The 27,210-nt window shown below is 39.9% G+C and overlaps 4 protein-coding genes across 13 annotated transcripts; 1 reads left to right on the top strand and 3 right to left on the bottom strand.

The window, feature by feature from the left end:
- Positions 1–996: 996 nt before the first annotated feature.
- lrif1 (ligand dependent nuclear receptor interacting factor 1) lies at positions 997–5,273 on the bottom strand. Of its 2 annotated transcripts, none has more exons than XM_057356630.1 (4): positions 5,120–5,273; positions 2,730–4,437; positions 2,421–2,651; positions 997–2,143 (listed from the first exon to the last, which is right to left on the bottom strand). In XM_057356630.1, exons 1-4 carry the CDS (start codon positions 5,125–5,127, stop codon positions 1,106–1,108), a joined length of 2,985 nt encoding a protein of 994 aa, XP_057212613.1. In that variant the 5' UTR covers positions 5,128–5,273; the 3' UTR covers positions 997–1,105. The 2 variants fall into 2 exon arrangements, with proteins under 2 accessions (XP_057212613.1, XP_057212614.1); XM_057356631.1 differs by lacking the exon at positions 5,120–5,273 and adding an exon at positions 4,623–5,110.
- Positions 5,274–5,609: 336 nt separating this feature from the next.
- On the bottom strand, positions 5,610–8,262 carry apex2 (APEX nuclease (apurinic/apyrimidinic endonuclease) 2). Of its 2 annotated transcripts, none has more exons than XM_057356996.1 (6): positions 8,101–8,262; positions 7,873–7,956; positions 7,441–7,621; positions 7,182–7,325; positions 6,918–7,023; positions 5,610–6,834 (listed from the first exon to the last, which is right to left on the bottom strand). In XM_057356996.1, the coding sequence occupies exons 1-6, from the start codon at positions 8,213–8,215 to the stop codon at positions 5,737–5,739; spliced, it is 1,728 nt and encodes a 575-aa protein (XP_057212979.1). In that variant the 5' UTR covers positions 8,216–8,262; the 3' UTR covers positions 5,610–5,736. The 2 variants fall into 2 exon arrangements, with proteins under 2 accessions (XP_057212979.1, XP_057212980.1); XM_057356997.1 differs by having other exon boundaries at positions 6,918–6,987.
- Positions 8,263–9,554: 1,292 nt separating this feature from the next.
- On the top strand, positions 9,555–11,744 carry rassf11 (Ras association domain family member 11). The gene is made up of 3 exons (XM_057357390.1): positions 9,555–9,667; positions 10,031–10,134; positions 10,217–11,744. The coding sequence occupies exons 2-3, from the start codon at positions 10,032–10,034 to the stop codon at positions 11,557–11,559; spliced, it is 1,446 nt and encodes a 481-aa protein (XP_057213373.1). The 5' UTR covers positions 9,555–9,667; position 10,031; the 3' UTR covers positions 11,560–11,744.
- Positions 11,745–11,822: 78 nt separating this feature from the next.
- On the bottom strand, positions 11,823–27,185 carry csde1 (cold shock domain containing E1, RNA-binding). 8 transcript variants are annotated; one of them, XM_057356029.1, is made up of 22 exons: positions 27,081–27,185; positions 24,729–25,453; positions 23,750–24,080; positions 22,541–22,714; positions 21,762–21,960; positions 20,582–20,748; positions 19,636–19,722; positions 19,461–19,558; positions 19,306–19,384; positions 19,060–19,188; positions 18,699–18,824; positions 18,366–18,581; positions 18,146–18,286; positions 17,720–17,893; positions 16,600–16,707; positions 16,230–16,405; positions 16,018–16,130; positions 15,810–15,929; positions 15,490–15,668; positions 15,208–15,371; positions 14,999–15,131; positions 11,823–13,275 (listed from the first exon to the last, which is right to left on the bottom strand). In XM_057356029.1, exons 3-22 carry the CDS (start codon positions 23,873–23,875, stop codon positions 13,228–13,230), a joined length of 2,757 nt encoding a protein of 918 aa, XP_057212012.1. In that variant the 5' UTR covers positions 23,876–24,080; positions 24,729–25,453; positions 27,081–27,185; the 3' UTR covers positions 11,823–13,227. The 8 variants fall into 8 exon arrangements, with proteins under 8 accessions (XP_057212012.1, XP_057212013.1, XP_057212011.1 ...); XM_057356030.1 differs by having other exon boundaries at positions 23,750–24,042; XM_057356028.1 differs by having other exon boundaries at positions 23,750–25,453.
- Positions 27,186–27,210: the final 25 nt, after the last annotated feature.

The following is a 27,210-nucleotide window of genomic DNA, read 5'->3' as shown; positions in this document are numbered from 1 at the left end:
CCTGACTCTCTGTGGTTACTAAAAATCCCAGGATATCCTTCGAATAAGAGTAGGGGTGTAACCCTGGCATCCTGGCCAAATTCGCCTCTATACATCATGGCCTCCAAATCATCCCCACATGTACTAATTGGCTTCGTAACTCCTCTCCACCAATAAACTGGTGTGTGGTGGGCATTCTAGCGCGATATTGCTGCTGTCGCATCATCCAGGTGGATGCTGCACATTGGTGGTGGTTGAGGAGATTCCCCCTTTCATGTAAAGCGCTGAGTGCCCAGAAAAGCGCTATATAAATGGTTAGAGGCCTAATGGTTAGAGTCGGACTCATGACCAGAAGGTTGCTGATTCGATTTCCAGGGCTGGCGGGTAACGACTGAGGTGCCCTTGAGCAAGGCACCCCTACTTGCTCCCCGGGCCCTGCAGTGATAGCTGCCCACTGCTCCGGGTGTACGTGTGTTCACCACTTGCTGTGCGTGTGTTCACTACTCTCTGGATGGGAAAAGCAGAGGTCACATTTCGGGTATGGGTCACCATACCTGACAAATAGGTCATTTTCACTTCACTTCAAATACAGGACTGAAAGATGTAGGCTGTTGTTGAAACATTGCATATATCCCTCTACAGAATTAATCTTGAAAAGACGGTACAAATGTAGTTGATTACAAAAAACACAATATAGGCAATATATCACAACGTTATAATATATAGTTTAAAATAAGACAATACAACTGTTTTTATGCATCTTATTGACTGACTTTTATTTCTTGAGCTTAAAAAGTAGACTGTAGTACTATAAAGTAAACTACAGAAAAATTAAGTATTAATAAAGGCACCTAAAATCAATCATACACTCATAAAGATGACATGAACACAGATCACATCTAGTGTTGCTTAAATATACAGCAAACAACTTAAAAAGACACACATAACTTAACATACTTTTAAGTACTCAAGAATTTCATAAAATATGACACTTCAATCTGCTTTACATATTAAAAATGTAAAAGTTAAGATCAAATAAAGATGCTGTGCAAACTATACACATTTCTTATACAGTCGACTGTAATACAGTGTACAGTCAAAGTTTTTGAAATAAAAACAGATATGACTAAATGTTCATGCTATGTCGCATTCTCTCCAGCGCAGCCTCCTTTTGCCTTAGAAGATTCTTCAGTCGTTTGATTCTCTCTTGCCGTTTTATCTCCTCAGCATCCAACACTTCCATTGAGTATAAGTCTTGGGTTGGCAATTCGTCTAGGGTGGAATCCTGCTGTTTACTAGAAGATGGCACGCCGGTGTCGTTTAATGCTACTTCCATCTGGCTGGTGTCTTGCTCTGAGGTTTCAGTCTGTGTGTGGATGTTTGATAAAATACTGCATTCAGATTCATTTGAGGACAGAGCAATCTCCTTGTTGCTCTCCTGCAGGTTGGATGAAGAAGCATTTAGCAATGTTGTAATACTCACTGAACAATCAGGAGAAATGATGCTCTGTGAATTTCCACATGAAGACTTTGATGGAGATTTCTTTTTACGTGGGCTGTTTTTCTTTTTCTTGCCCACTTTCTTAACAAAACTGTGATCTCCCATTGAATGACAGCTCTCCTTCGGTGTTTTATGCGCGCAGCTTTTTCTAGTCTCTTTGTGTGACTCGACAGCAGCAGGTTGCCTCTCTTGTTGTTGGAGTGATGACACCGTTTCTGTAACCCCTAACACAGTCCCACAGGGACAGGCCGTGCATACCTTGCCTTTCTTCAAGCGTACTGGTGTCTTCCTTAATGCGGAAGGAGGGGACACAGTGTGACTAGTGGTTTGTGTTTTTTCAGATGAGGAAGTAAGACAAAGTGTGTCAGCAGAACAATCTGTAGATGTTTCAGATTGTATATGAACCTTACTAGCTGTAGATACTACTGTTTCTCCAGTATTACGACTAGATGAGCAAACGTCTTGACAAGTCTGTGAGATCAAACTGTTTTCCATGGGAAAAACTGAGACATCTTGTGACACGTCTTTGCACTCAGAGGCAGGTGAAATATTAGTAGTACTGAGTGATGAATTATCTTGATGTTCATCTTTTTCATCCTGCTCGAGCTTATTTCTTTTAACTTCCTTCAGGTATTCATTGTCCTCTGTCTTCTTGCGGGGCACCTGCGATTACATCGATTAAACAATTAAATTCAGTAATTCATGCGCTTACATTCTCTTCGGAGCCACAATTCTTTAAGATTTTGTCACTTTTTTGTTTGATAAAATATATCCAGACAAAAACAGTTAAACTGCAAAGATTTTGATTTATAAACAAACCTGTAAATATATAGCCTGACTCCTGATTTTGCTTTTTAATAAACCTAAATACCTGACTTAAGATTATTAGATGTTTTTTAGGGGATTCATCAGGAAATGGATGCATAACTGTGCAACTCACCTGCATCATCTTCTGGACTTTTGACTGTAGCTGTGATTCCTGGATCACTTTACGAAGACCGTCTAACGTCCGTTTATTTATGATGAGCCTCTCTGCTTGTGGGTTTGACTTTTCAGTCTGTCTTATTTTTTGCAAACAAATTCTTACGTCAGAAGTGACACCGAATTCTTTTCTTAGCTGGCAGTCCTTCTTATGTTGGGTCGTCCGATCAGGAGCTGGATTTTCAAAGGTCTAAAATAGGAGAAAATTAAATGAATACATGACTTATTTAATGGCATGCAGTTTTAAAGCTTTTATCATAAAATGTACCTCTTCTGTGTTATCTGTGGCTGAAACACAGACGTTATGGACCTGTTCCGACACATCTTCCCTCTCATTGATGGTTTCACCAAGAGCTGCTCCATCAGCACTTGTTGTATCTGCCAATAAGCTGAATGGTGAAATTTCATTTTCCAATTGCTTTTCCCCCTCCATACCCACATTTTCACAAGAAGAACTTAAGTTCCTCTCAGCTGGTCTAGATTCTTCGACCTGCTTCTCCATCTGAGCATCATTCTCTTTAGCAGCAGTATTTTCTTGACCAACATCTATTTCGATCTCTGTGTGCTCTGTTTCTTCCCTGACATTTATTTCCTTCTCTCCACATGCCATGTCATCTTTTTTATTCTGAGAAGCACAATTTGTGTCCTTGTCACCACCAAGATTCACTGACTTTGGTGGAATATATGATACAAATATTACGTTGGAATCTTCACTGCTGTCGTCCGCCTCTGTTTGACTTTGTGTTGGTAAATTACCAGGCGAACCTCCCAGGCACGTGGAACTCTCCTCCTCATCATCACAAAGATCAATGATTTCACTCGCTTTTATTTTAGGGTCCAGCTCTTTTGTAACTTTAGCAGCGTTTGATTCCAGAGCAGAGCTAGCGGGCAGGGCTGGAGAGATGCTGTGAAACCCTTTTCTCCCACCTTCACTGACCATCACGTCCTTGGCGATCTCAGAATTTTTCTTGGCCACAAAGTACACCTTTCCATTGCACATGACAAGAGCATTGTCCTTGCCTGGGGTGATCTGTTCTAGGCTGATCTGAGACTGCGTGGATTTGCTCGCCACAATATTATTTGCGCTGGTGACCGATTCGACATGTGTGACCGATTTTGTGTCGACAGCGTTCAGTTGTGTTGACGATGCAGGTACAAGGCAAGGACCAGGTGTGCCAGACTCCTCTTGGACCACCCATTTAATTGGAGTGCTTACTGTTTCACTAGCTTTAGAATTTATTGGAGAACAGACAGGTGAGCTTGTCCCAGTGTGTGCAGGCAGATGCGGCGAAAAAGTCTTCTGTATTTGACTTGGCTTTGTAAGCGAAAACGCTTGTTGGTCAGAGTTTAGCTTCACAGAATTCACAGGAGACACCATAACAACAGTCTGTTGTTTTTCATTTGCAGGGATGATGCTCACCGAGTTCATTATCTGGCTTTTGATGGATGGTGGGAGCGCAGAGGCTGGGACAGTCCTAACTTGCGCATAGGAAGGGATCTGAAGGCAATGGCCATTTGGGAGAACAGGTGACTTCACAGTAACAGGGAGCTTTTGGACCACTGCCATGGGCTGTCCATTGGTTTGAAGGGGAAACTGTAGTGCATTCTGAGAAATTGTGGGTTTTGCAGAAGGTACGTGTACCTGCTTTGAAGGTCTGGGTAGGTTTTTAGTTCCAATGTGTTGAACTTTTGGTGTGTTAAATAAGGTGCTGACCTGCGGTGGGGCTGTTAGGACATATCGTCCATCTGCTATAGGCTGTAGGGATGGAAGTCTAGTCTGTGAATGAGATGAGGAGGCAACAGATGATAAAACAGGGTTTGAACAGACTTTCACTTGTAGTTCCACATTGTCTTTTTCTGTATTAAATACTGTCTGAAAGAACTGTCCATTCACTTTCTGAACAGGAATCAACTTCATGACATTTCTTCCGTCTGGTCCCACTGCAGGCATTGCTTGGTAGTAGACTCCAGTTCCACTAGAAAAGAATAAATAATAAAAAAAATTATAGTATAATGAAACAGTAATAATAAATAAGTACAAATCAGCAATTCATCTGTAATAAATAATACACAAGCATATACATGTAGCCACATGGGCTAAGCAATATAAGATCCAATATTTTCATTTGAAATATTATTTTGCCACAGAAAAAGATATTACCTGCCTACAGAAATCTGAGTGTCCACATTATAACTATGAAACACAAATATAAGTCATATGCATTTCATGAAACTATGTTTATATATGTGAATATATTTGTATATGTGTATACAAATGCACTGTTTAAAGATATAATAGCAATAACAATTTAATAAATGAATTTTAATATACAGTTAACGAAAGAACACAAAACGCAGTTGGTTAAAAACGTAAAATAGTTACCGATCCTGTGCAAAAAATCCAGTTATTATTCAAAATCTCTCAGCATAGACCGACAAAACAAAACTTGAACTGAACCTGAATCACTCGTTATTTTCGTGCATCTTTCCGGAACAACTCGAATTTCTGTTTCTGTTTGTTATAATTTTGTTCGTTTTCTGAGGTAACTGAAGATCTCGCGACTAATACATACAAAACGCGCGCCATCTTGGAGAAGCTAACAACGATCAACCAAAAACACGATGATGAATGTTTATAAAGCAAGCAGAAAAACGTACCCCTCCATCGCGAGTATCCGTAGACATCACACCTCGGGAATTAACGCTTGACCAATGTTTCTTGAGCCCACTTTAAGCTTTTCTACATCAACTTAAAGACAGCTCTCTTGACGATTTGTGAAATACAGCAACCGGAAGTACGATATTTCAAAATAAAAGACGCTGTTGCTGAAATATTTCCTCTAGGCAAGAAAAATCTTAGTTGAATAAAGCAATTTTAATATTGACCAAATATTGGACAAAGGGCTTGGCCGATAGAAAAAATCATTACAGTATCTCTCAATCTAAGCTTTAACACAAATTTAAATGTCAAACTTAATTTTGATTTAATACAATCATACCATATGCCTCTAAACGATGTCTTCGTACTGTGATGACGTCTTTGCTTCCTACAAATTAAATGACCAAGAAAATTAAAGATATGAACCAGAAAGAAACTGTACACTCAGTATTTGAGGGTAAAAAAATACACTAACAACAGATCCTGTGCGGAAAAACAACATTCTTTATTATTCATTTGAACAGTAAAATGTATTAATTCTATTTTATTTGTAAAATAAAAGCTACATATGATACAAACTATTAAATACAGTACATATAAATATTCTTTGTTTAATCTACTTCCCTTTATCAACCCAGGCAAAAAAGTTACATCTGGCCTGAGGATTGGAAGCGTGGCCTTGAGGACGGGCACATACAAAAAACTGACGGCTCAAATTAGGTCCTGCCTTTTTTACAATCCGTAGCACACAGGGCTCATTGTGTGACTTGCAGAGAGGCGGCTGAGGGGGTCCGCGCAAAACCTCTTTCCAAAAGCTAGAACACGGCCCCTTCCTACACATCTCTACAGGTGCAGTTTCCTTGTCCTGTTGATCCTGATTTTTTGTCTCTGTTACCATGGAGACACATGTGTCCGTAGGCACATCACTGTTTTTGGTCTGGGTAGAATTGCAGTGTGTGTAATCAGTCAGTTTAGCATTGGTTAGACACCCTGAGCTCTCACTACCTGGGTCTGGGTTTAATTTCGGACTGGGAGGGTTCAACGGTGTTTGTTTAGGTTTAAAGAAAGCTAAAAGGTTACCTTTGGGTTTACTTTCTGTTTTTGTCAGCTTGCTCTTTTTAGCTTTGTGTGCATTGGTCTCTGCTTCTTTATCTGCTGGTCTCTTCTTTATAGTATTGTTACCCTGTACCACAGGATTCAAGTTTTCCCGAATCTCCCCAGCCTCCTGTGATCCAGGAAGACTCTCTTTAGAGCCTTTAGATACGTTCTGTTTTTCAGAAACCTTGACAAAAAAACGTGAAAGTTTCTGCTGTCTGCCAGTAAATTCTGGCATGTGACGTGTGCATAGAGGTGGAAACTTGGGACTAGGTAGGAGGGTACAGCTAAGTTGTGCCCATACAGGGCAGTGATCAGATCCCTCTACCTCTGGCATGATATCCGCTCCACTGAAGACGTTCTCCACCAGAAAGCGATTGGAGAAGATGTAATCGATACGTGTGCCATAGTTGGTCTGTCTGGCACCAGTCATTGTGGACCAGCACGTGAAGGCATCAGACCGCTTTGGGTGGAAATGACGAAAGCTGTCAACAAACTTGCCACCCGAGGCAGATTTCTGAGAGATATTTCCAAATTCATCTTCAGTGTCACCCTTTTCTATTGCTGCAGACAGGAAATGGCCCAGCCACTTTCTGGCAGGATTATCCTCAAAGTTATCCTAAATGACATTGAAATAATATGATTATGTTTGTATTATCTTAGCATGAGAGGATAATGGAGAAACATGGTCAAAATACTTACCACATCATCTGGGTCACAGTGGTCTATGGGTCGATGAGAGGTGTTCACATCCCCCAACACGATTACATGACTGAAGAGTGATGCATTGATAAAAAAGAACATGAATCTTGAATGATAATGTGATTAAAAGAGAAGAATGAGGCAATATCTCAAAAACAACAACAAAAAATGTGCCAACTAATAAATGACTGTGTCTATTTAAAGGTTTTTGCGCTTTATTTTAATAAATAGTAAAAGACACAAGTTGTGTTCTTTCGTTCTCACCTTCCTGAGCGCAAGATGGCTTCAGCTCTGCTTTGGAGAAGCTTATAAAACTGGAGCTTGTACTGTTTTCTCTCAGGTTTGTCTGGATCAGCTCGTGGGCAGTAAACATTAATCACAGTCAACTTTTGAGGTCCATCTGCACCACTGAGAAAAAAAAACATCTCAAAATTGATATCAACAAATGCACTCAGACGAAGATAAAATGTAAGTTAAATAAATTATGGTAACATTACAACATCTTTTGATTCCTTAAACATACGTGAAGTGATGCTGGGTGATGACAGCCCTTCCCTCGTTGTCTAAGGCCAGCAACTCTTCACTTGAAAACTCAAGCTGGTCACCATAGCAACCGACAGCCTCTTCATGAGTGATGAGCAGACCTGTCAATCCTTCCTCTGCCAGGAATGGTGTAGCACTATCTTTACAGTAGGTTGCTACACCTGACCATGGTAAAAATGAAGACGTTAATGAAATGTATCACTTAAAGGTTTTTAATCAGTTATGAAATGGTTAAGAACACATTAGTGGAAACAATTAAAAACTATTTAAAATATAAACTATATCTGCAGTGAAATCAGCCATGTGTTAAATAAAATGCCCTCGTTATACTGACTTTGGTTCGAGCAACACACAAACTCACACACACACTGTTGTCTTGTAACTAATGCTATGATACTAAAAATCGGTTTACCCGAGTATCCACATCGTCCTCGGCTAAAACTAAAATAAGAATTGTAGCCATCCACAATCGCTGTATTTTCCTCCAGCAGGTCACCTGGAGAAAAAGACATGCATTTTATAGTGTTCAAGATAATCCAATAGTCAAATGTGGATATTGTATGTTATAATTCATTATAAATAGACCCTCATTACAGCGTCAGAGACCATTCAAAATCCCGCGCTTCTTTACAACACTTACGGGTAACTTTAGTCTCTTGGACGCAGATTATATCAGCTTCAAATGAATCCAGAATTTTCTTGATGCCACTTTTGAACGTTCGTATCCCGTTTATGTTCCAAGTTACAATCTTCATGATTATCTGTCAAACAACGTTGGATGACATAAACAGACAAAACATTTGTCCTTTGACCTTAGAAGAGGAAATCTAACATTTTTCAAAATAAAAGCCCTACATTTGCTATCCTTCATATTAAAAAATCATAAGCAACATCTGGAAGCTTGTAAGCTTGCCTTTTGCCACAATTTTCCCCCTCATAGGAGTATTATATCGGACAATCAGAATGTGCTACGTGGGAAAAAAATCTTTTTTTATAAAAAAATTGGTTTGACAAAGGCGTAACGTTTATATTAGATTTGTAAAGGATTATGGTCATTTCTACTCATATTCTGAATTCATAGCCATATTTGAAGTGAATACTTCATCTAGAGTTGTTGAAAGGGTTATTAAATCTGTTTCCCCAAAATTGTTATATTTGATAAGGCCATGTTGTAGTTACAAGGTATCAAAATGTGAAGTGCCCAAATTATATACTGGTTAGTAATTCTTGAATTAGGAAAATTCTCATCAGGAAGTTTAGTTGTCATCCTAAAGCATTTTTTAAGTGGAAATTTAAATATCCTTTTCTTTCCACTATTAAAATCTGGTCTGGTATAAATAAGTTTTTGATTCCTAACTAAATAAAAGAAATCTACTTTAAAATTAGTTATAATTACTACCCCTCTAATTTTTTACTTTCTAAATTTAAATTGGACATAACTTCACAATGCACAAGGATTTTTTGGAAAGAAACACTTGTTTTTTTCTGCTTACAACAAGCTTTTTATTTTTGATGTAGTTAATATATAGTTTTTGATCTAGGAGACAGGGACAAAGGAAATGGATGAGATATTAAAACTCATAACTTTTTGTTTATTTCACCTTCAAAAATATAAAGTTACTGATTGTTTGCCAAATGTTAGATTTTTTTGCTGATTTAAAAATGTTCTCTATTCTCTATTCCCATAACCAAATCTTTGCGTTTCTATAAAACACTTGTTTTTATTTAGAATCCCACGTATAATTTTCTTTTGAAAAAATATAAGTGAAAAAAAAAAAGTTAGAATGGTCATATTCCACGAAATAAATAAATGTTTAATGATTTCAATGTTAAAGATTTATTACAAAAAAAGTTAAATAATAATATAAAGATTTGAGGTAATTTCATTTTGTATATTTATTTGAACAAAAATGTAAAAACATGTTCAGGATCCTTGTGTTAAGGCCAATATAAACATGTTTTCTCATATTCTCATTTAAAATAATTAGTTTTTGGGAAATTATGCACCACACAAACTGCAACTTCTGTAGAAGTCTTATCAGTGTTGATCTGAATGTTTACCAAGAGGAAGGGTTTGAACATGTCCAGCTAACTCAAGGATGACAAGAAGAGTTTTCCATTTACAGAACTGCCTCTGATCTAAATACAAGGATTTTGCTACAGGTCCCGTTTCATCTGATAGAATTTTGTAATCATCAGAATAACAGGTACAATTCAACTTTATAAAATCAGTCAGTGTACGTTAAATTTTCAGTGTAAACTTTCTAAAAAAAAGTGTAGCACAGTACATTTTTGTGAATTTTTCACAGATAAAATATACAACATTTGATAAATATAGTATAAACTATATAAAATAGCTTTGTTTAATTTTAAAATGTTTTTATTACAATCAACATTCAATTGTTTATAGATCAAATTACAGACTTCTGTAAATAATGGACATCAAAAAATATTTTTGTTCAACAAAGGATGAATTGTATGAGTTTGGTAGGTTTGTTTTTTATATCTGACCAAGATGCTTAAAAACTTAAGAACTTAAGCCTGAAATGAATTATGTATTTATCCTCCAGAATGGAGGTAAAGGTGTATGTTGAAGGTGTCCAGCGTATTGTTTGTGGAGTAACTAAAAACACAACATGTCAGGAGGTGGTCATCGCTTTAGCACAGGCACTCGGTAAGTAAATCGTTTATCTCTTCCACATGTACAAAAACAATCAATATCAAGTGATTACACTTTTGATGTTTCTCACTTTTAGGTCGTACCGGGCGATATACTCTGCAAGAGAAGTTCAAAGAATACGAGCGTACCTTGACTCCAGATGAACATCTCCTGGAGTCTTTGGAGAAATATGGTGAGCAGGCTAAAGAGGTGCAGCTCATTTTGAAACATATCGGCCCGTCCCTCGGGGAAGAATCATTTTTATCCTGGGCCCAAATGAGGCGAGCAGGAGCAGGGAGGGCACGGAGAGGCAGTGGGGTACTCGACCTTCACCGCCAGAGTCTTCCACCACTATCACATCTCTGCCTCCACTCTGAGCCCCCCCCTGAGGAACCAAAGAGACCCAAAAGGAAGTCGCTGACGCTGATGGAGGAAGCATGGGGCTGGCTGGAAAACTTGGGCAGAGGCAGCAAACAGCAATCAGGACGAGATAAGGGGAAAAACAAGGAGGGCAATAAAGGAAATGGGCATTTAGATAGCACATCTTTGAAACCAACCAAGAGCTCTCTAACCTCTGGGGGACCACATGGAAAGGACAAAAAGGATAAAAATAGAGTGGCATTGCACCAGCCTTTGATCAGTTGCCTTGGGAACCGTGGAAGACGCAATGATGAGAGTCGCTTATCAGCGAGAAGAGAGAAAGATTCAAAAGAAGTCGTGGAGAAGGATTTGAAGGCCATCAGAACTGACAAGCCATTAGTTCCTGTTGTTCAGATGAGCAGCAGTCATAAAACTGACAGTGAGGAGACTGAAGCATCACGACAACTGATCATCCAACAGCAGGCTAGTCTGCAAGAACTAAAGATCAAAATCAGTTCAACCGACCAACAGATCCGTGAACTTGAGGACCAACAAGCCACCAAACAGAATTCAGAGTCAGAGGATGAGGAACAGCTCAAGTTTTGGCTGAACGAGCTGAAGGCAGAGGAAGGCTTTGAGAGAGACCTGCAGCAGCAGTTCTTTCAGATAAAGGAGGAAGCAGACAAATGCAAAGCCAAAATAAAGGAGTACAAAGAGAAACTGCTTTCGATGGATCTAAACTTCGAGCAGCAGCAAATTGATCATGAAAATCTTACTGGACAAACCGACGTATCATATCCTGAATTGCAGCATATAGAGCAAAGCGTCAAACAAACGGAGAGCTCCGTGGACACATCGCAAGGAAATGGTGAAACGAAAAGGGTGGTCACAACACTGAACTCCAACGTACCGTATGTGTTTGTTTCTGCAAATCAGACATCACATCCTCCACTGAGTGGACCAGCAGACTTGAGGGAGTGGTGGACACGATGGTCTCAGAGTCAGAATCAGACAACAGGGACTAAACCTAAGATACACCGCTCTGAAATCACCATCCACATTGGAAGCACTAGAGTTTAAGCAAGTCTGTGTACTTTCTAGGGCTGTCAAACGATTAATCACATCCAGAATAAAAGTTTTCATTTAAATAACATTTGTCTGTGTACTGTGCATATTAATTTTGTACAAAATATAAATTGCACAGAACACAGCCATATATTATGTAAACACGATTAGTCGCTTGACAGACCCAAGTAATACTTATGTTAAACACCACCATTTTAACCATGATGAAAACATTAAAGTCCTATATATTGCCTTTAAAAAAAATGAAATATAATACATTATTGATTCTCATAAAATGTTTATTTCAATTGTTTCATTCAAGACCATTAACAAAAGTATACAGGAGAACCTTGAGATTCACACAAACCCAGGGTGCTCCAGAGAATATTCATGAGAGCAACAGCTTCATGTGTCATAAGAAGCACTTCAAATAATCTCTATCCACTTAAATGAATTCCCACTCATTTTAATGTTACTAGTTACGTTTCCCCACATTTGTAAAGTTACACAGATTTGCTCGTTTTCAGGTTTTCAAAAAATCACCCAAGTAAAAGCACATAAGACAAGGGTGTGTTTCAACCCACAGGTATGGGGATGCACACCAGTGTTCTCTATTGAGGGGAAAAGTCACCATGATTTACAATTTGGTGGTCGTTTAGGAATAGAGTTTTTTCATTTTGTGTTTTGCTTGTTTTTAGGCACCTTTTTATCGTTTACTCATTAGCAGACATTAAACACAACTCAAAAGAAAAGAGAGGGAAAGTACATGTACAAAGAGGGAAAAACTTATTTATAAAGAACTGTAGGCTACAAGATGCCATTAGGAATTCTGCACCTGCCCGAAAATACAAGCTGAACTTGCGAAATCAGACATTTAAAACGGCTCCTTAAGAGAAAAAGCCAATTTAAGTCAACATTTCACAATCAAAAAAACCAAACACAAGTTCTGAGCCCAGAGTCATTTATTTTCTTTTTCAGATTCGTGTCATATTAAAAGCTACTCTAGAAATGGAATCGGGTGTGGAAAAGTGAGTGAAAGCAACCTAGTTTATTTCTCACCCATAAGAGCAGAGAAATATCTCAGCTTCGGCTGGGTGAGGAACTCAACATAAGGAAAATGATTCAAGTGGTACAGGAAGAGTACAGAACGGAAGTCAAAACACAGACAAGAAAAGCTATTCTAAAACAACAACAAGCCACTCACACGGTAGCAGGTGCAGAATTCCAGGCATAGCAACATCAGCAGAAATGAAAACGGGTCAAACAGTCCCCACACCCCAACCCAAACAGGTGTGACAACTGCAAACCCTTTTCCCCTCTCATCCTCTGCATAACAATCACACCCTTTCAGATTTTCTTTTACCCAACGAGTGATGAATACCACAAACACACTTTCATACAACATGTGGGGCTTTTGTCCAAATAACAACCGCACAGGAACATCACACATACAATGGAAACAAGATTTTTCTTGAGCATGGAAAAGGACAGAGAAAGGAACTTGTGTGCGTGCGTGCCAAGTTTTAGGTCTTGATGTACATCTTAATGCGTGCGAATTATGAATGTGGCTGAGAGAAATAATGGGTCGGAGAGGCACACACAAATCCTTTTCTCGGTTCCTCTATGATTGCTTTTCTTCTCGAGGTGTTCCTCCGCACTCAGGAGGAGAGGGGTGAACAGTACTCAGTCAGTAACACCAGGCTGGCGTGATTTTCTCTCTACATTGAAGCCCTGTGTGAACAAAACAACTCGATGAGAACAGGTATAAAATAGTTTTTGTAAATCATTACTCTTGTTTTGAACCCGGTAGCTAAAGGCAAAATTAATTCAAATAGCATGTAATTCATCTTTGACACTGGCACAACATACAATACATCCACATATCACATAATAAAAACACAACACACATGTTCCTATACAACACATAACTGACCTTTACAACAAATTTGAACACTTTAAAACGATAGGTTTAAAACGGTTACCGCTAGTGGGATAAATAATCTTTTATATGCATTCCTTTTAGCTATCGGCATGCGCAGTCTACACCCTGAAGGAAGAACTTCAAAGCAATGGTGAAGTGGGTGGGTTCGATCCGAGTAGACTGCGATTGCCTTTGTCTTCATAAAGTCTAAAAACAACACTTGCATTGTATTCTGGCCGATTATCTTATTGGCTTCATTAATAATTCGCGTCAGTTTATTTTTCTGCCTCATTGCTAAACTTCCATACCAAGCAATAATATTATATGTTAAAATTAGCGGTGTAACGGTTCTCGGTAAAAAATTGAACCGCACGGTTCTCCACCAACGGTTCGGCACATCTTAAATCTGACGACGCATTTATAATGTGGTTCGTTAAAAATTATAATGCGTAAAACAGACAAAGTTCAGCTAATGCATGCTTGTCGATGGATACACATTTAATACCTACAACAAATCAAATAACGTAGACAAATTTCAATAGGATTGACGTATGCTGTACTGTACATTATTGTAGTTATGCTTTCATCACCTGGGTGTTGTGAGCGCGCAGGTGAGACCTGAACAGCACATGTTGCTATTTAAACTACACTCATTCAAGCCTTGCCAATTTAAACATTTAAGTGCAAGATGATGCACAAGAAAACTCGCTTGCACGCTGTGAGAAGATTCGAAGCGCACATTAGGAATGTCTCAGACATGGCGAAAAATATTGAGTTGTCTTTGAAGCGCTTAAACGGACAAATTCACACACGAATTTGGTCAACATGTCGAGCATCTTAACAAACATAGTAGGTTATGTCTTAAGTGAACGGACGAAACAGACGAAAAACAACGTATGTGTACAGTATCAGTGTACTGGATCGGTTTCATTCCTCTTAAAGCGACTGCAGCATATTCCTGCTGTCTGTTAAAAGTCAAGGAAATCACTCACTGCTTGTGACTCAATAGCTTTTGTAACTTCAATTATGATTCATCTTTATTTAATTTGTACATATGCAATGTTATGTTTTATTTGATTATTTTAATCCATTTCTACCTTAAAAGGTATATACAGCATCTTATTTTATTTTCTGCTTTGCTCTGTTGTTTTATTGGTACTGTTACTTGTAGCTTGAATAATTGTTCTTATTTTTATTTGTCAGTAGTCCCTTTTCCCTGAACATAGCACAAACCGAACCGAAACCGTGACACAAACCAAACACAATGTGAGTAATTTGAACCGTTACACCCCTAGTTAAAATTCTTTCTATCATCAACCTATAAACAATATTTAGAATCCTCTTATCAATACTAAAACGTCCTAATTTTCTGAGAAGACCTAGTCTTTGACTGGCTTGTGTACGTAGTCCACATTTTCCTCTCCGTTACATTGGAGGTAGTGTGTGCAGGATAGAAAAACTCACTGTAAGGAACAATGAACTAGAAAATACTGCATGACCGAAAAAGTAAACCTTTACATTAAACGTGTTTACCTTTGAATTGTCGGGGCCACGCGGTTGTCTGATAATAACCAGACGGGGGGCATTGGTATCATCCAGAGTGATGCTCTTCAAGCGATTGACCAGTCTGTCAGGTCGAGGTGTTGCTACTGGTTTGGGACCCTCACTGGAATAACATTTCACAGTTAAATTAAGGGAACCTACAAACTACTGAACATTAACATAAACAAGATGACTCTCACCTGACTCTGCGGACATTGCAGGCACTACATTTGCCTGTGCGTTGGTTAAAGATAACAGAAAATTCCACTTCATCACCGGCCTGCAGTTCCAAACCATCCTGCACCTCCTTTACATGGAAAAACAGCTTCTTGCTTTCTCCAACTTCATATGTGATGAAACCAAACTGAGGACACAAAATTCAGATCAAAGTCAGCTGGTGTCTTTATTGCACTAAAATCAACATCAAATTTTATGTTTCTAAAATGCAAGGCATCACTAATTAAAGCATTTTTTAGACATACCTGATCTTTGACACATTCTACCAAAGCTCTGCGCTGAGGCATAATGTTGCAGGCCATTTTTTGTCCTGTCTGGGGCACCGTACACTCTTGGAACTTCACCATCTCACCCTTTTGCAGGCAGTCGCCTTTATTGCCCATACCAACAATGCCAAATGGATAACTCGGACCCTTACTGGAATCTGGTAAAAGATTGATCAGAGAACAGTGATTAAATCACATTTGAGTGCAAATAGTACAGTCAGACTAAGGATTAGAGACTTGTTGGTAAACTAAGATCGTTTCCGTTCTCATTTGAAAGGTCAAGAGCTTGCATCACTCACCATCCTCTGTGATCTCAATGAGGCCTTGATACTCAGTCTGAGAAGGGTCCACACTGCGCAGGGGTCGAACCACTTTCCCAAGGAACACTGCATTACTGATATCCTCTCCCACCCCATTCACTGTTACACAAAAATTATACAAATTATTTATAAAATACCTCATGTAAAGTAACTCTTTCCAAAATTGCAACAAATGAAAGAAACATACCAGCAGCAACTTTGGAGACCTTCTCAGCACTGATTTTGTTTCCTTTGCCTTTGGACAGCATGTATTCCACTGAATCGCCCAGGTCCAGGTCATCCAAATCTCCACACACCTCACTGTTTACACATCACAGAATAAAACTTAAAATACAGAACAAAAAAAAAACACCACAATATTAAGATGAGGTAAAACCATCAATGAGAAATATCCATTACCTGTAGTGAAAGAATATCTCCTGATCGTGATTGGCTGTCTCTATGAAGCCGAAGTTATCCTTCAGTGTGGCTATGTATCCCAGAAGCCTTTTGGTGCCAACAGCACGATTAAGGACCTTGATGGATACAGCACTTTGTTGTCCGGTGCGTTTCACCTCACTGATGGAGAACTCCAGCTAGTGGACATACGGGGTTTACGGATCACTCAAATGATCAGACTGCCGCTTTCACATTTGGGCAACACACCAATTTACATCTTTAAGCGCTGCATAATTCATAATTGCATAAAACATTTCGAAAAAAATAAATTAAGAAAAATTCTAAGGGGTGTTCAAAATTTCAGACAGACACCGTTCCAGTCCAAATGTACCTTGTCTCCAAGCTGTGGGTAAATGCCTCCCTCCAGGTCTTTAACATGGTAGGGAATAGTGTTCTTTACCCCATCTTCTTCATACACAATCAAGCCTTCCTCTGCTTCCTGTTGAAAACACACAGACTCACATTCACTCATGTACCAAATGTTATTACGTTCAAGATTTTAGATTGATTTTCAGTATACCGAACAGCCCTAGCTGTGCACAAACACATTCATGTGTAGTGTTAGATGCCAGTCTACTGATCATCAACAACGCAGCATGTTGTTAAATGTGGTGATGCATGAGACTGCAGATACTTGAAGAACCACAAGGGAACAAGCATTTGTCTCAGCACTAAATTCTGCAAACCAAACCTTGTGGAACAAGCATGGAGACGTGTGCATTTACACAATATGTAAAGAGGCAAAAACCGCAGACATTGAGTTGGCATGGTTATGAGGTAACTGTGTATGATTTAAAGCGGATAAATCAATGCCAACAGGCCCAAACACATCAAACTGACCTTTTCAACTTTAGCCTTAAAAATAAAGAAAAAAAGATTAGACACTTCTGTGGTTTCTAATCAGGGCACATGTGATTGAATTGCAGATTATATCTGCATTGCATTTTGACAACTCAATTAGCAGGCAGAAGGCAAGTTAAAGAAAATTAAACACTAGCAAAAATATGACATCAGGCTAAACCACAGGCTGGTCACGCTTTACAAACATGCCACTTCAACAAAAGTTAAACACTCCACTTCTATAAACTGATATTAATAAAGAGTCTACGTTGTGGAGGAGAGGCAGCATGCAGTATAGCAGCCTACCTTATCCTTTTTCTAATAAAGGAGCGTGGTTCAAAAACAAGAGAGGAGAGATAGGAAAGAATGTCAGAAAACTGAAAGTAGCATTTTGTTGTAACACCTTAAAGCCCTACTGCAATGTTCCACAATCAAGTGACGTTGAGTAAAGGAGAAGACGCAGAATTTGTTCATGGAAGGAAGAAATTAGCAAGCGTCCTGTGTGTCAAATTTAATTTAGAAGAAGAACTTACTCTCTTGGCACCAAAGAGTTTTCTTTTATCATTGGTACATATGAAGAAATGTCTAGTAAATCTGCAAAGCTAGCACACCTTCTCTTTGCCCTTGCTGGGGCTGGAGTTCTTGGTGGTACCGGTGGTGGCAGGCACAGCTTCTTTCTCCAAAACCCCCACAAAACGCAGCTCAGACTGGGTGTGGAATGACACTGTGCCCTTGGGTAGCTTTTTGATCCGCACGGCATGATTCCTCTGAGCTGACAGCATGTCCTGGTGAAAGCAGGGTGGTGTAATAAAACTACATACAGCATGTCCTGGTGAAAGCAGGGTGGTGTAATAAAACTACATTACTGTAATTTAAATTGATCTAATGCACTAGAAGCCAACCGATCAGGGTTTTAATTTAATGAGAAAGTTTTTCAATGAGTCTAAACTAAACCAAATGTCAAAGTAAAAAGAAAAACTAGTTGTGTTGAAAACAAATAGACAAGTTAAAACGGTGTGTGATGTTTAGGAACTCACAGGAACAACAGTGAACTCCACTTCATCAGAAATGTGCAGCTGGCTCTCCTCCAGAACCTCACTGAAATGGAAGAACATTCGAGCATCACGGTCCACACACTTGATGAAGCCGAAACCGTCGCGCATGGCAGCTATCACACCCTGCAGAAAGAGACAGACAAAACATTAGAAAGAAAGCCATACAGAAAGACAAACAGGGCTATATGTTTTCCAGTCGCACCATCTCGCGGCTCTCCTTGGTGAAATGGAAGGCGTCAGGGAGGATTTCAATGTTTGTCGCCCTCTCCAGTTTATCTCGGCGATCGGTGGAAATATTGAACTGGACATGGTCACCCTCCAGCAGCGTCACTTTGGATTTGGTGTCCTTCTCCCCAAATAGCAGATCTTTGTCAGTGAAATTAATTCTGGCACTGATTCTCCCAGGCAGAGGATCATTCTGAGCAATACAAACACCGCATTCAGGTTTAATAGATTTAAACATTCCAGAATCATCACAACTACATGGGAACATTATCACAGTCTGTGAAGACCAACGTCAAGATTGAACACAAACCTGATTCTTGCTGGGAGCCTTGGGAATAATCTTGGTGACAGTGCCTTCAAAGGTTTCAATACTGATGTCCTCAAATATCACAGTTCCCTGAGGCAACAGTCTCACATCAGTAGCCACTTCCTTTCCCTGTAAGAAAGACAAAAACAAACTTCTTTTTGAGACCGTTTCAAAACACAAAGTATCAAAATAAAAGCAAAATCGGTGACATGACTGTAAATAAAGGATTCACTATTACAGCAACTTCAGAAAACATGCAAATCATCTTTATGAATTCATTGTTATTGTGAAGGATATCAGTGAGGAATGAAGATGGTTTCATTGAGTACTTTTAGATAGCAAAAATGAACCCAGGGATGCTTACGTTTCTTTCCTTGATGGTGAATTCCACATCATCTCCAGCCTGCAAGGCCTCCAGATCTCCTTTAAACTCACTGTAGTGGAAGAAAATCTCCTTCACCACATCTCCTCGCTCAATGAATCCAAAGGCCTCCTGCAAAACACAACAGAATCATATAAAAAGTGTTCGTGACCCGAGATCAGTTCATTGGCTCAGCTCTGATGCTTGTAATCTTTCCTTCATTAACAGATCTTTACACATGACTCGTACCTTGGTAGCACAAACCACTCCCTGGCATCTTGACTGTTTATTCTTCAACACAATGTTGTGGGCACTAACAGCACCGGTACTGAAACAAAACCATACAATTTGGTTATTGTACCCCTTGACGATTTACTTACAACAGACATTATGGATCAACGTACTGCTTGTTGGTCTCCATGTAAAAGCTGACTTTATCTCCAGTATCTAAAGTAATGTTTCCTTCCACATCATCAGGGGTGTAAGTCAAATAAAACACTTCCTGTAAGATGATTAAAAATAGTCATGAGAAGGAATATTACAAAAAAGTAGACATGCAAAGGAAAAAAAGACACGCACCCCATTCCTCTCGTAGCACACGCTGCCTGTGGGCACCTGGCCAGGTGCAGACTTCCCATCCAGGTGAGAAGGGATAGCTGACACTACCTAAATAAAGTGAACGTGCAGACAGACAGACGAGGTTAGAGACAGAAATGGTAAGAGACAGAATCACCTAACAATGCTAATGTCCTACAGAAAAGGTTCCCGAACAAAGATGTTTTCTGGAGAAAGTGAAACATTAGCAACACTTCTAACCCAAAAACTTAAGACTTGACTTGCAGTCAAACCAAAATTTATTCAGACACTTAACATTTCTCACATACCAAGGAATGCTTCATTTTTGTCAGTCTGTGGTGTAAAAAGGTTGCATTAGCAATTAAAGAAAAACAGTTAAGCAAAACATGGTCAGGTCAAAGTGTCTGAATAATTTGGTCCCAAATTTCTATCAAGTTTACCATTAGTCTACTGTATGAAGAATTTCAGGGTATAATAAGTTACAGTTTACTGACTTTACTATCCTCACTTCCATAAATAAACTAGTCTCCTGCACCCACTAGTAAAAAATAAATTATATCTGGTGTCTGAATAATTATGGGTTTGACTGTACATCAGTGTTCATGACACCAGTCTTACAATTACTCTTAATGTAAGCATGTTGAACAGTTAAACAAAAAATAAACTAAGATTTTTCCTCTTATAACTTGCTTAGAAGATGAATATCCCCCCAACAAGACAACAAAACACAAAAACAACCAAGCTCATTGTGAACCCACAAAAAATCGTATTAGATTCAAAATAATTTAAGCACAGCAAAGTGCATCTCTCCTGTCAGTTATTCCTGCACATTGTTTCTGTTTGCCAGGTCAGTATGGATTAAAAATGAGCTTGAAACTCCAACAACAACAACAACAGACATTAATGGGACAAAGACGATAAAACACGAAAGTAAAATGTGTTCCTTAACTGGATGAATAAAACCATGCAGCACAGTTAAAGGAGAGGCGTGCAAGTCAGGCCCCACCTGCCCAGAGATTCGCTCTTCTGGCAACATTTCTGCCTTGATTTTTACCAGCTTCACCGCAATTGGTTTGCCGGTACGTCTATCAGACGACACCTCAAACTCCACATCATCTAAAAAGGGACGGGACAAACAACCATAAACAGGTTAACTGCTTCAAGAGGACACTGCGATATTGAGACTGACACCGTGTCTACACCGACGCGACAAAAGACATTAGAAAGCATTAGAACCCATTTTAATTGTAAATTTTGTCCACACTGGATGCAGCGCGACGTGACAATCCCTTTAGAACAAGCCGTGTGTCGTAGGGCTGTGTATTGGTAAGTGCCTCCCGATATGATACATATCACGATAGATGGGTACATTGTCAACATATTTTGATACGATACACATTTGCGATATATTGCAATACTTTAAATAGAGAATGTAAAAAGTAGAGCTAGAAATACAACATGCTGTGCACCACCGGGGGGTTTCTGTAAGGATAAGTGTAAAAACATCCCTTACCTCTGCAGAGTGGCCATGATGTGTGATGCATGGACCTTTAGATCAGAGGTTTGGGTTCTCAAACTGTGGATTGCGCCCCTCAAGTTGGTAGCACAGGGGAATAAGGTGGCTCACGAAAGTCACTTGAATGTTGTGGTGCATTACAGTTAAAACACTGAACATGGGCAGTATAAAACCTCTGGTTCATCCGTGCTGTAAATGCGCTGCGGTCACATCCGTGAAAGCACAATAAATGTCATTGTTACTTTTCTTAATAAACTTTTTGTCTAATGCACTGCAGTAGCCAAGTGACTTGAGTCATGACTTGCGAAGCCTACAAACAGCATTATTTTATAGAACTCATTACTCCATGACTTATTTTGAAAACCAAAGCACACTCACACATCAGCTCTGAGAGCTCCAAGCGTTCTTATATTTTTCGCCATGCTCGCTTCCACTTACTTTTGGCTGTATGTATATGGCATGATTTGATTAAAAAAAAATATCGATAGCAGAGGTATCACTATCGAAAAAAAAAAAATTGCTTTAGTTACATGTATCGATATTTTAGCACAGCCCTAGTGTGTCGCGTCGCATCCGGTGTAGACACGGTGTGAGACTGGTGTGCAGCTCATACCTCCGATCTTAAGCTCCTGAAGGTTGCCATTGTACTGCGAGCAGTGAAAGAAGAGTCGGGCCTGTCTCTCAGAGCACTGAATGAAGCCGTATGATGCCAGCAGCTTCTCCACCACGCCTGTCTCACGGATACCCATGCCGGTCCCGTTGGCAAAGCCGCCATGGCCGTTATTATGCAGCAGACTGGGATCAAAACTCATCTGTGGGAAAAGCGGCAACCACACTTATCAAACATTTTGTCCTTCCACAGATCCAACTGCTCATCAGCAAGTGTGGAAATGGTAAAATGGGATGAAATTGGGACATTAAAAAATTTGCAACTATGAAACTGAACATATTAAAACAAGGAAAGATGGTCTTAGAAATTCGGCTGACAAAAGAACGAATCGATAGCATCTCTTTCCAGTACCATCAATTTCAAGTCAAAGGTTTGAGTCGGTTACATCTAATGAACCTGCACAATACTAAAGCACTTCACACAACACCATCTCCATCAAATTCATACCAAACCTAGATATTAATTTCATGCAGTCAGATATTAGATCTCACACAAACTCAACACATTCATGGCTAAACCTATATTTTCCTGTGGACATCAAACAGCACACCAAGTGAATTGTAAGTGATCAGTCACCGGACATGTGGTCAGATCTGTTAACCATAACCCTATAAAGCATGCTGTTACAGGGTCAGGTGTTTTCTGCCAGTGAGGGCCATGGGGCCCGGCACACACTAGGACATAGGGACTGGAGCACACACTGTCCCATCATGCCCACTTACAGATCGCTGGTACAGGGGCGTTCGCTTTTGCTTTTTGCCCCCTGTTGCACGGGAGGTATGACATGAGACAGAGGCAGAGCGAGGGATTGGCTGGCTTGAGGTGGAAGGGGTGGGGTCAGCGACTGGGGCATCAGGGACCTCCATCTTCAGGCGAGGGTAGGGGGTGGTGGGGCACTGGGGGATAAGGTGGGTATTATACTTATAAAAACATCAAGTATACTGGAGGTCAATTTTCTTTGATCACAGCAACTACGTGAGGTGCAGATACAGGAATACAGCTTTGTTCCTTTAAGGTACTGGCAATTCCTAACAAGTCGTTGGAATAAAATATCAACCCAAAGAAAAGGAGAGGGAGGATTTCAAACCAGTGGATAAACATTTGGTTCAAACACTTACAACCAGCAACCACTAAAACTAGATGAATATCATCTTTCCTATGGGATACAATCCATTGTCACACTACCTCAACATTTAACTTTCATTGCTTCATTCCAGAATCATGATGACAGTTACATTTCAGCACAGCACATGAATGGTTAGAGCTCATTTTGCTTTCGTTCAGGTATATGCGAATAAAAGTGTGCACAGATTTGTGATTTGTTGCTCTGTTTTGTTGGTGGTGCGAACGGGTTTAACTAATTCACCGGCCTGTGCTGGTAGACATGCTCAAGGAAAACACAATGATGTGTTAGTTTAATGAAGCGACTAGAAATGGACTAAATGGTAACAGCAAATGGCTAGATGAAACAGACTCGACCAGCCTCGACCACCGGGCCATTCTACAAGAACAGACACAGGACTTTCACATCAATAAATGCTTTTGATATACTCAAAATGATCACACCGAAATCTTATAGATGCACATCCATTTGAGACACAAGGGACTAACAACATCCAATTCAGTTACCATTTATCACTAAAAACAAAGATCGGCTGTTTGCCATTTTGAAGATGAACAGGAAAATAACTTAAAAATATCAAGATTTAACCATTTTAACACTCTTAAACATCTAAAAGTGTTATTTTGTCCCTTTCGATGGCAACATCCCTATATCATGCCTTGCCTCCTCTCTGACCGTGTCTAGGGCATGTGATCGAGGCCAGCCTCTAAGCCTGCTGATCAGGATGATGTAGTGAAGGAACAGCGCAGAGAGGGGCGTGGGGCGGGACAGACGGAGTAAGGTGGAGGGCAGATGGCTAGGCACTTACGGAACGGCCGTAGGGTGACAGGCTGAGCCCGACGGGCGAGGTGCTGTTCAGGTCAGCACTTACGAACGCTGCAGGTGGCGATGCCGGCAAGGTAAACTCGACAAAACCTTTCCAGGGACTACCCATAATTCTCCCATAAACGGTGGCCAATTCTACTACACCTGGGATTGATTGTATTACGAAAAAGTGGAGATTTTTGGCATCTAGACTTTAAACTCCAATGATGCGTGGCAGCTTGTCCCTTCACTTTCCCCTCTCCTTTGTTACACACCAAACAAAACACCTCTGGAATTCTGCCAAGGTGAAGAAAGGAGGGCAGGGGGGGTGAAAACTGTGGGAGAGGCAACAAGAAGAGCCATTGAACAAAGCAGCACAGGTCATGGGCTGTGGGTTTGTGAGGACCCTACAGACAACATGTACGGATAAATCTTCAACAGACAAAAAGAGAAATCCTCTCCACTGAAGATGAATATAAGGAGTTTTGTATAGATTTAACTGACCAAGTAAGATACACCTGCACTTGAGATGCACTTGCTGTGTTGCCAGCTCTACTATTACACAAAACAATCACATACATACATATGACCCTGTGTGTGTGAGATTCAGACTTATAAGTTTAGAGCTTGATTTCAATCATTAACATCAGTTTAACTTTAATATTGAGCAAGGTCATGTCAAAGACTGAAGATGATATCAAGGTTATATTACCACAGAATTCCAACATCATTTTATGATATATGAATCCACAGCTTTGTACGTATGCTGCCTTTGTAGGAAGCATTAAGATGTCAATCACAACCAATAAAAATGGAAAGCAACTTTATTTCCAACTTGCTACCACTAAACTAGTAAACAAATTGAGTTGAATGAGACACAGATGCTTGGAATAAAGAATAAGTCACTTATGAAGTTGAGAAAGCAGTTAAAACTTCATTAACAAGGATTTTTCATTACGCAAAAACAATCAAAAAAGACTTACCTTGTTCTGTTGTCTTGGAAGGCTGTAATGATTTGGACCAATCAAATCACTTAAACGATGCTTTAGACTCTGCTCGCTCACACACACACGCGCACACACACACACACACCTGTAAGCTTTAACTTCCTAGCACACGTTTAATTACAAAAGTTGCAAAAAAAAGCCAAAACAAAAAACTGATTAAAAGGCAAGTGCAGTTGCCAAAACACTGCTTTTGGAAACGTGAACGGAAACACAAAGGTGTGGGGGAAATTAAGGAGGGAGGGATTCGGTCTGCAATTGACAGAAAAAAGGTCAAAAATGAAAAAAGACTAGCAGACAGCAGCCCTCTCCGCACCCCAGAGAAGGAACAGGTGCAGGGAGGATGAAGAGGGCTTGGTGCAGCGTTGGGACGTGTGCTTGATCAAAGCTGTTGAGTAGGCACAAACTTCTTGTCTCAGATCAGGTCTCGCCTTCGCCGATAACGTTGATGGCTGGTTGCTACGTTTGTTGCGGCCTGGTTCTGTTTCTTAAATCTTTGGTTTGCTGGTTTGGTTGCTTCTTGTTGTTCTGGTTATCTCTTTGTCGCAGTGCAGTTCTTCGTCTTTGTCGTCTTCAGAGTTGTCGTACCGTTGGGTCGTTTCGGGGATGTTGGTTAATTTTGTTGATGTTTCTTCTCACCGATCGATGATCTGAACTTGAAGTAGGTTTCAGATGGTACAAAATCAAATCTGTTTCACTTCATACTGTCGGGGGAGAAACAAAACATCAGATCACACATAAATTCCATATTAAACATACTGACCCTAAAGTAAATTTAGGGGAGTAATATTTTACCCCTGTACACCAATCATGTTCCACTAATGTAGGTTAATACTCAACGTTATTCTCCTGTTGATACACATGCCTAAAAATAACGTTTCTCAGTGGCCTCGTGCAAAACCAGCAAGGGCAGCTGACCGAACAAACAAGCTGAGGATCAACAAGTCTCAGCGAGAACCAGCAGTAGTATTTATGGAATACATTATATGAATGCGGTCAACAACTGCAGATATCCAGCATGACAACCATTCAGGTCTCCCACTCTATTACACATGAGATGGAGGGATCTAGGAACTTATATATAGGTCAGCCTAGTTCATTGCTTGCTTTCATATATTGAATGCAGTGCAGATAACATCTTATTGAACAGGCCTATTCAAAATCAAAGGGAAAAAAGAAAGCCCCATTTTACATACGACTAGATAAATATCCTAGCCTTTTCATACATTGATTGTGTGTGTAGCACCTCACTACTTTACACATTTAAAATACACTTTAATAATGGAAGGATGAGCGCACTTTTTGTCCTAATTGGTCCCCATTCAACAGTATTGCAAAGCCAAGATATTATTCAACATAGCTCTTTGGTTGGCTTATAAAACGAGGTCATGTACAACTAGGATGGCATGGGGGTGGGTAAATTATAGTCATTTTCGGGCGAACTATTCCTTTAAGTGATGAAGGCAGTGCATATGACAATCTCGTGAAGTCAAGAGCACGCTGTAGACATTTTCCTGCAAGACAAAATGAGGACATGAAACTGAAATGACGCAACAGCGCTTAAGCAACAGCTGGGAGCGGATCCATCTGGAGTTCATCCAGAGAGAAAAATCACGGGTAGTGTCACTTCAGAGAAGACGATACTGTGTATAGTTTCACTCTAACTATATTTGTTAAACTTTGTTTAACTCTCACCAAGTGAGTGGTCGCCAAGCATTTCTTACAAAACGTTGCGAGGCCTGACAAAACGGTAAAAATGATACTGGGCATTTTAAACGCAACCAGAACTAGTATAAAGTCACTACTTTAATGACAGCAAGTCACATTAATTGACTTAACGTTAGGTTTCGTGCGAGACTAATTTCCAGGAAACAGTTTAAGTCAAGTCAAGCGAGTGTGTGTTTATGAAACGGTTCAGATTCTGATGCAGCCGGTGGGCTTTAAATAATCACTCAACCCGACAACAAAAGACACAGCGACTTTAGGGTCACACTGGGCCGAGCTGCGACTGTGGCACGTTCTCTCACGTTTATATAAACGGTTGGTCCAAATTTCTCACGATGGGACACGGTGAAACATATAGAACTATAGGTTTTGGGGTATAAATTCAATATTCGTCACAAATCTAGTAATTGTGCCTAAAGCCTTGACTAGCATGCTAACACGCTACAACGCACGCAGAGGAAACGCTGTCCCCACCCTAAACCGTTTAACAGTTAAAATACACCTAATGTTTATAGACACTACCATAATAGCAAGTGTCAAAACTTCACACGCCACATAACTGTGCGAAACAGTAACATTAACTATACATTTTAAAGAAAAACTCACCCCAACAGCTTTCAGCACTGTCACCAGCGCCGCCATAAGCAGCACGGCACATTACGTAGTGAGGGGCTGTACGAAGTCTCGCGATAGTTCACCGTACACTAGGAGCTGTGGGGATACACGCAACTGGGTT

This window comes from Triplophysa rosa, linkage group LG17 (assembly GCF_024868665.1).
Source record: "Triplophysa rosa linkage group LG17, Trosa_1v2, whole genome shotgun sequence".
Lineage (NCBI taxonomy): Eukaryota > Metazoa > Chordata > Actinopteri > Cypriniformes > Nemacheilidae > Triplophysa > Triplophysa rosa.
Note: the sequence above shows the minus strand (reverse complement) of the source record. Positions and strands in the feature narration are given on the sequence as shown.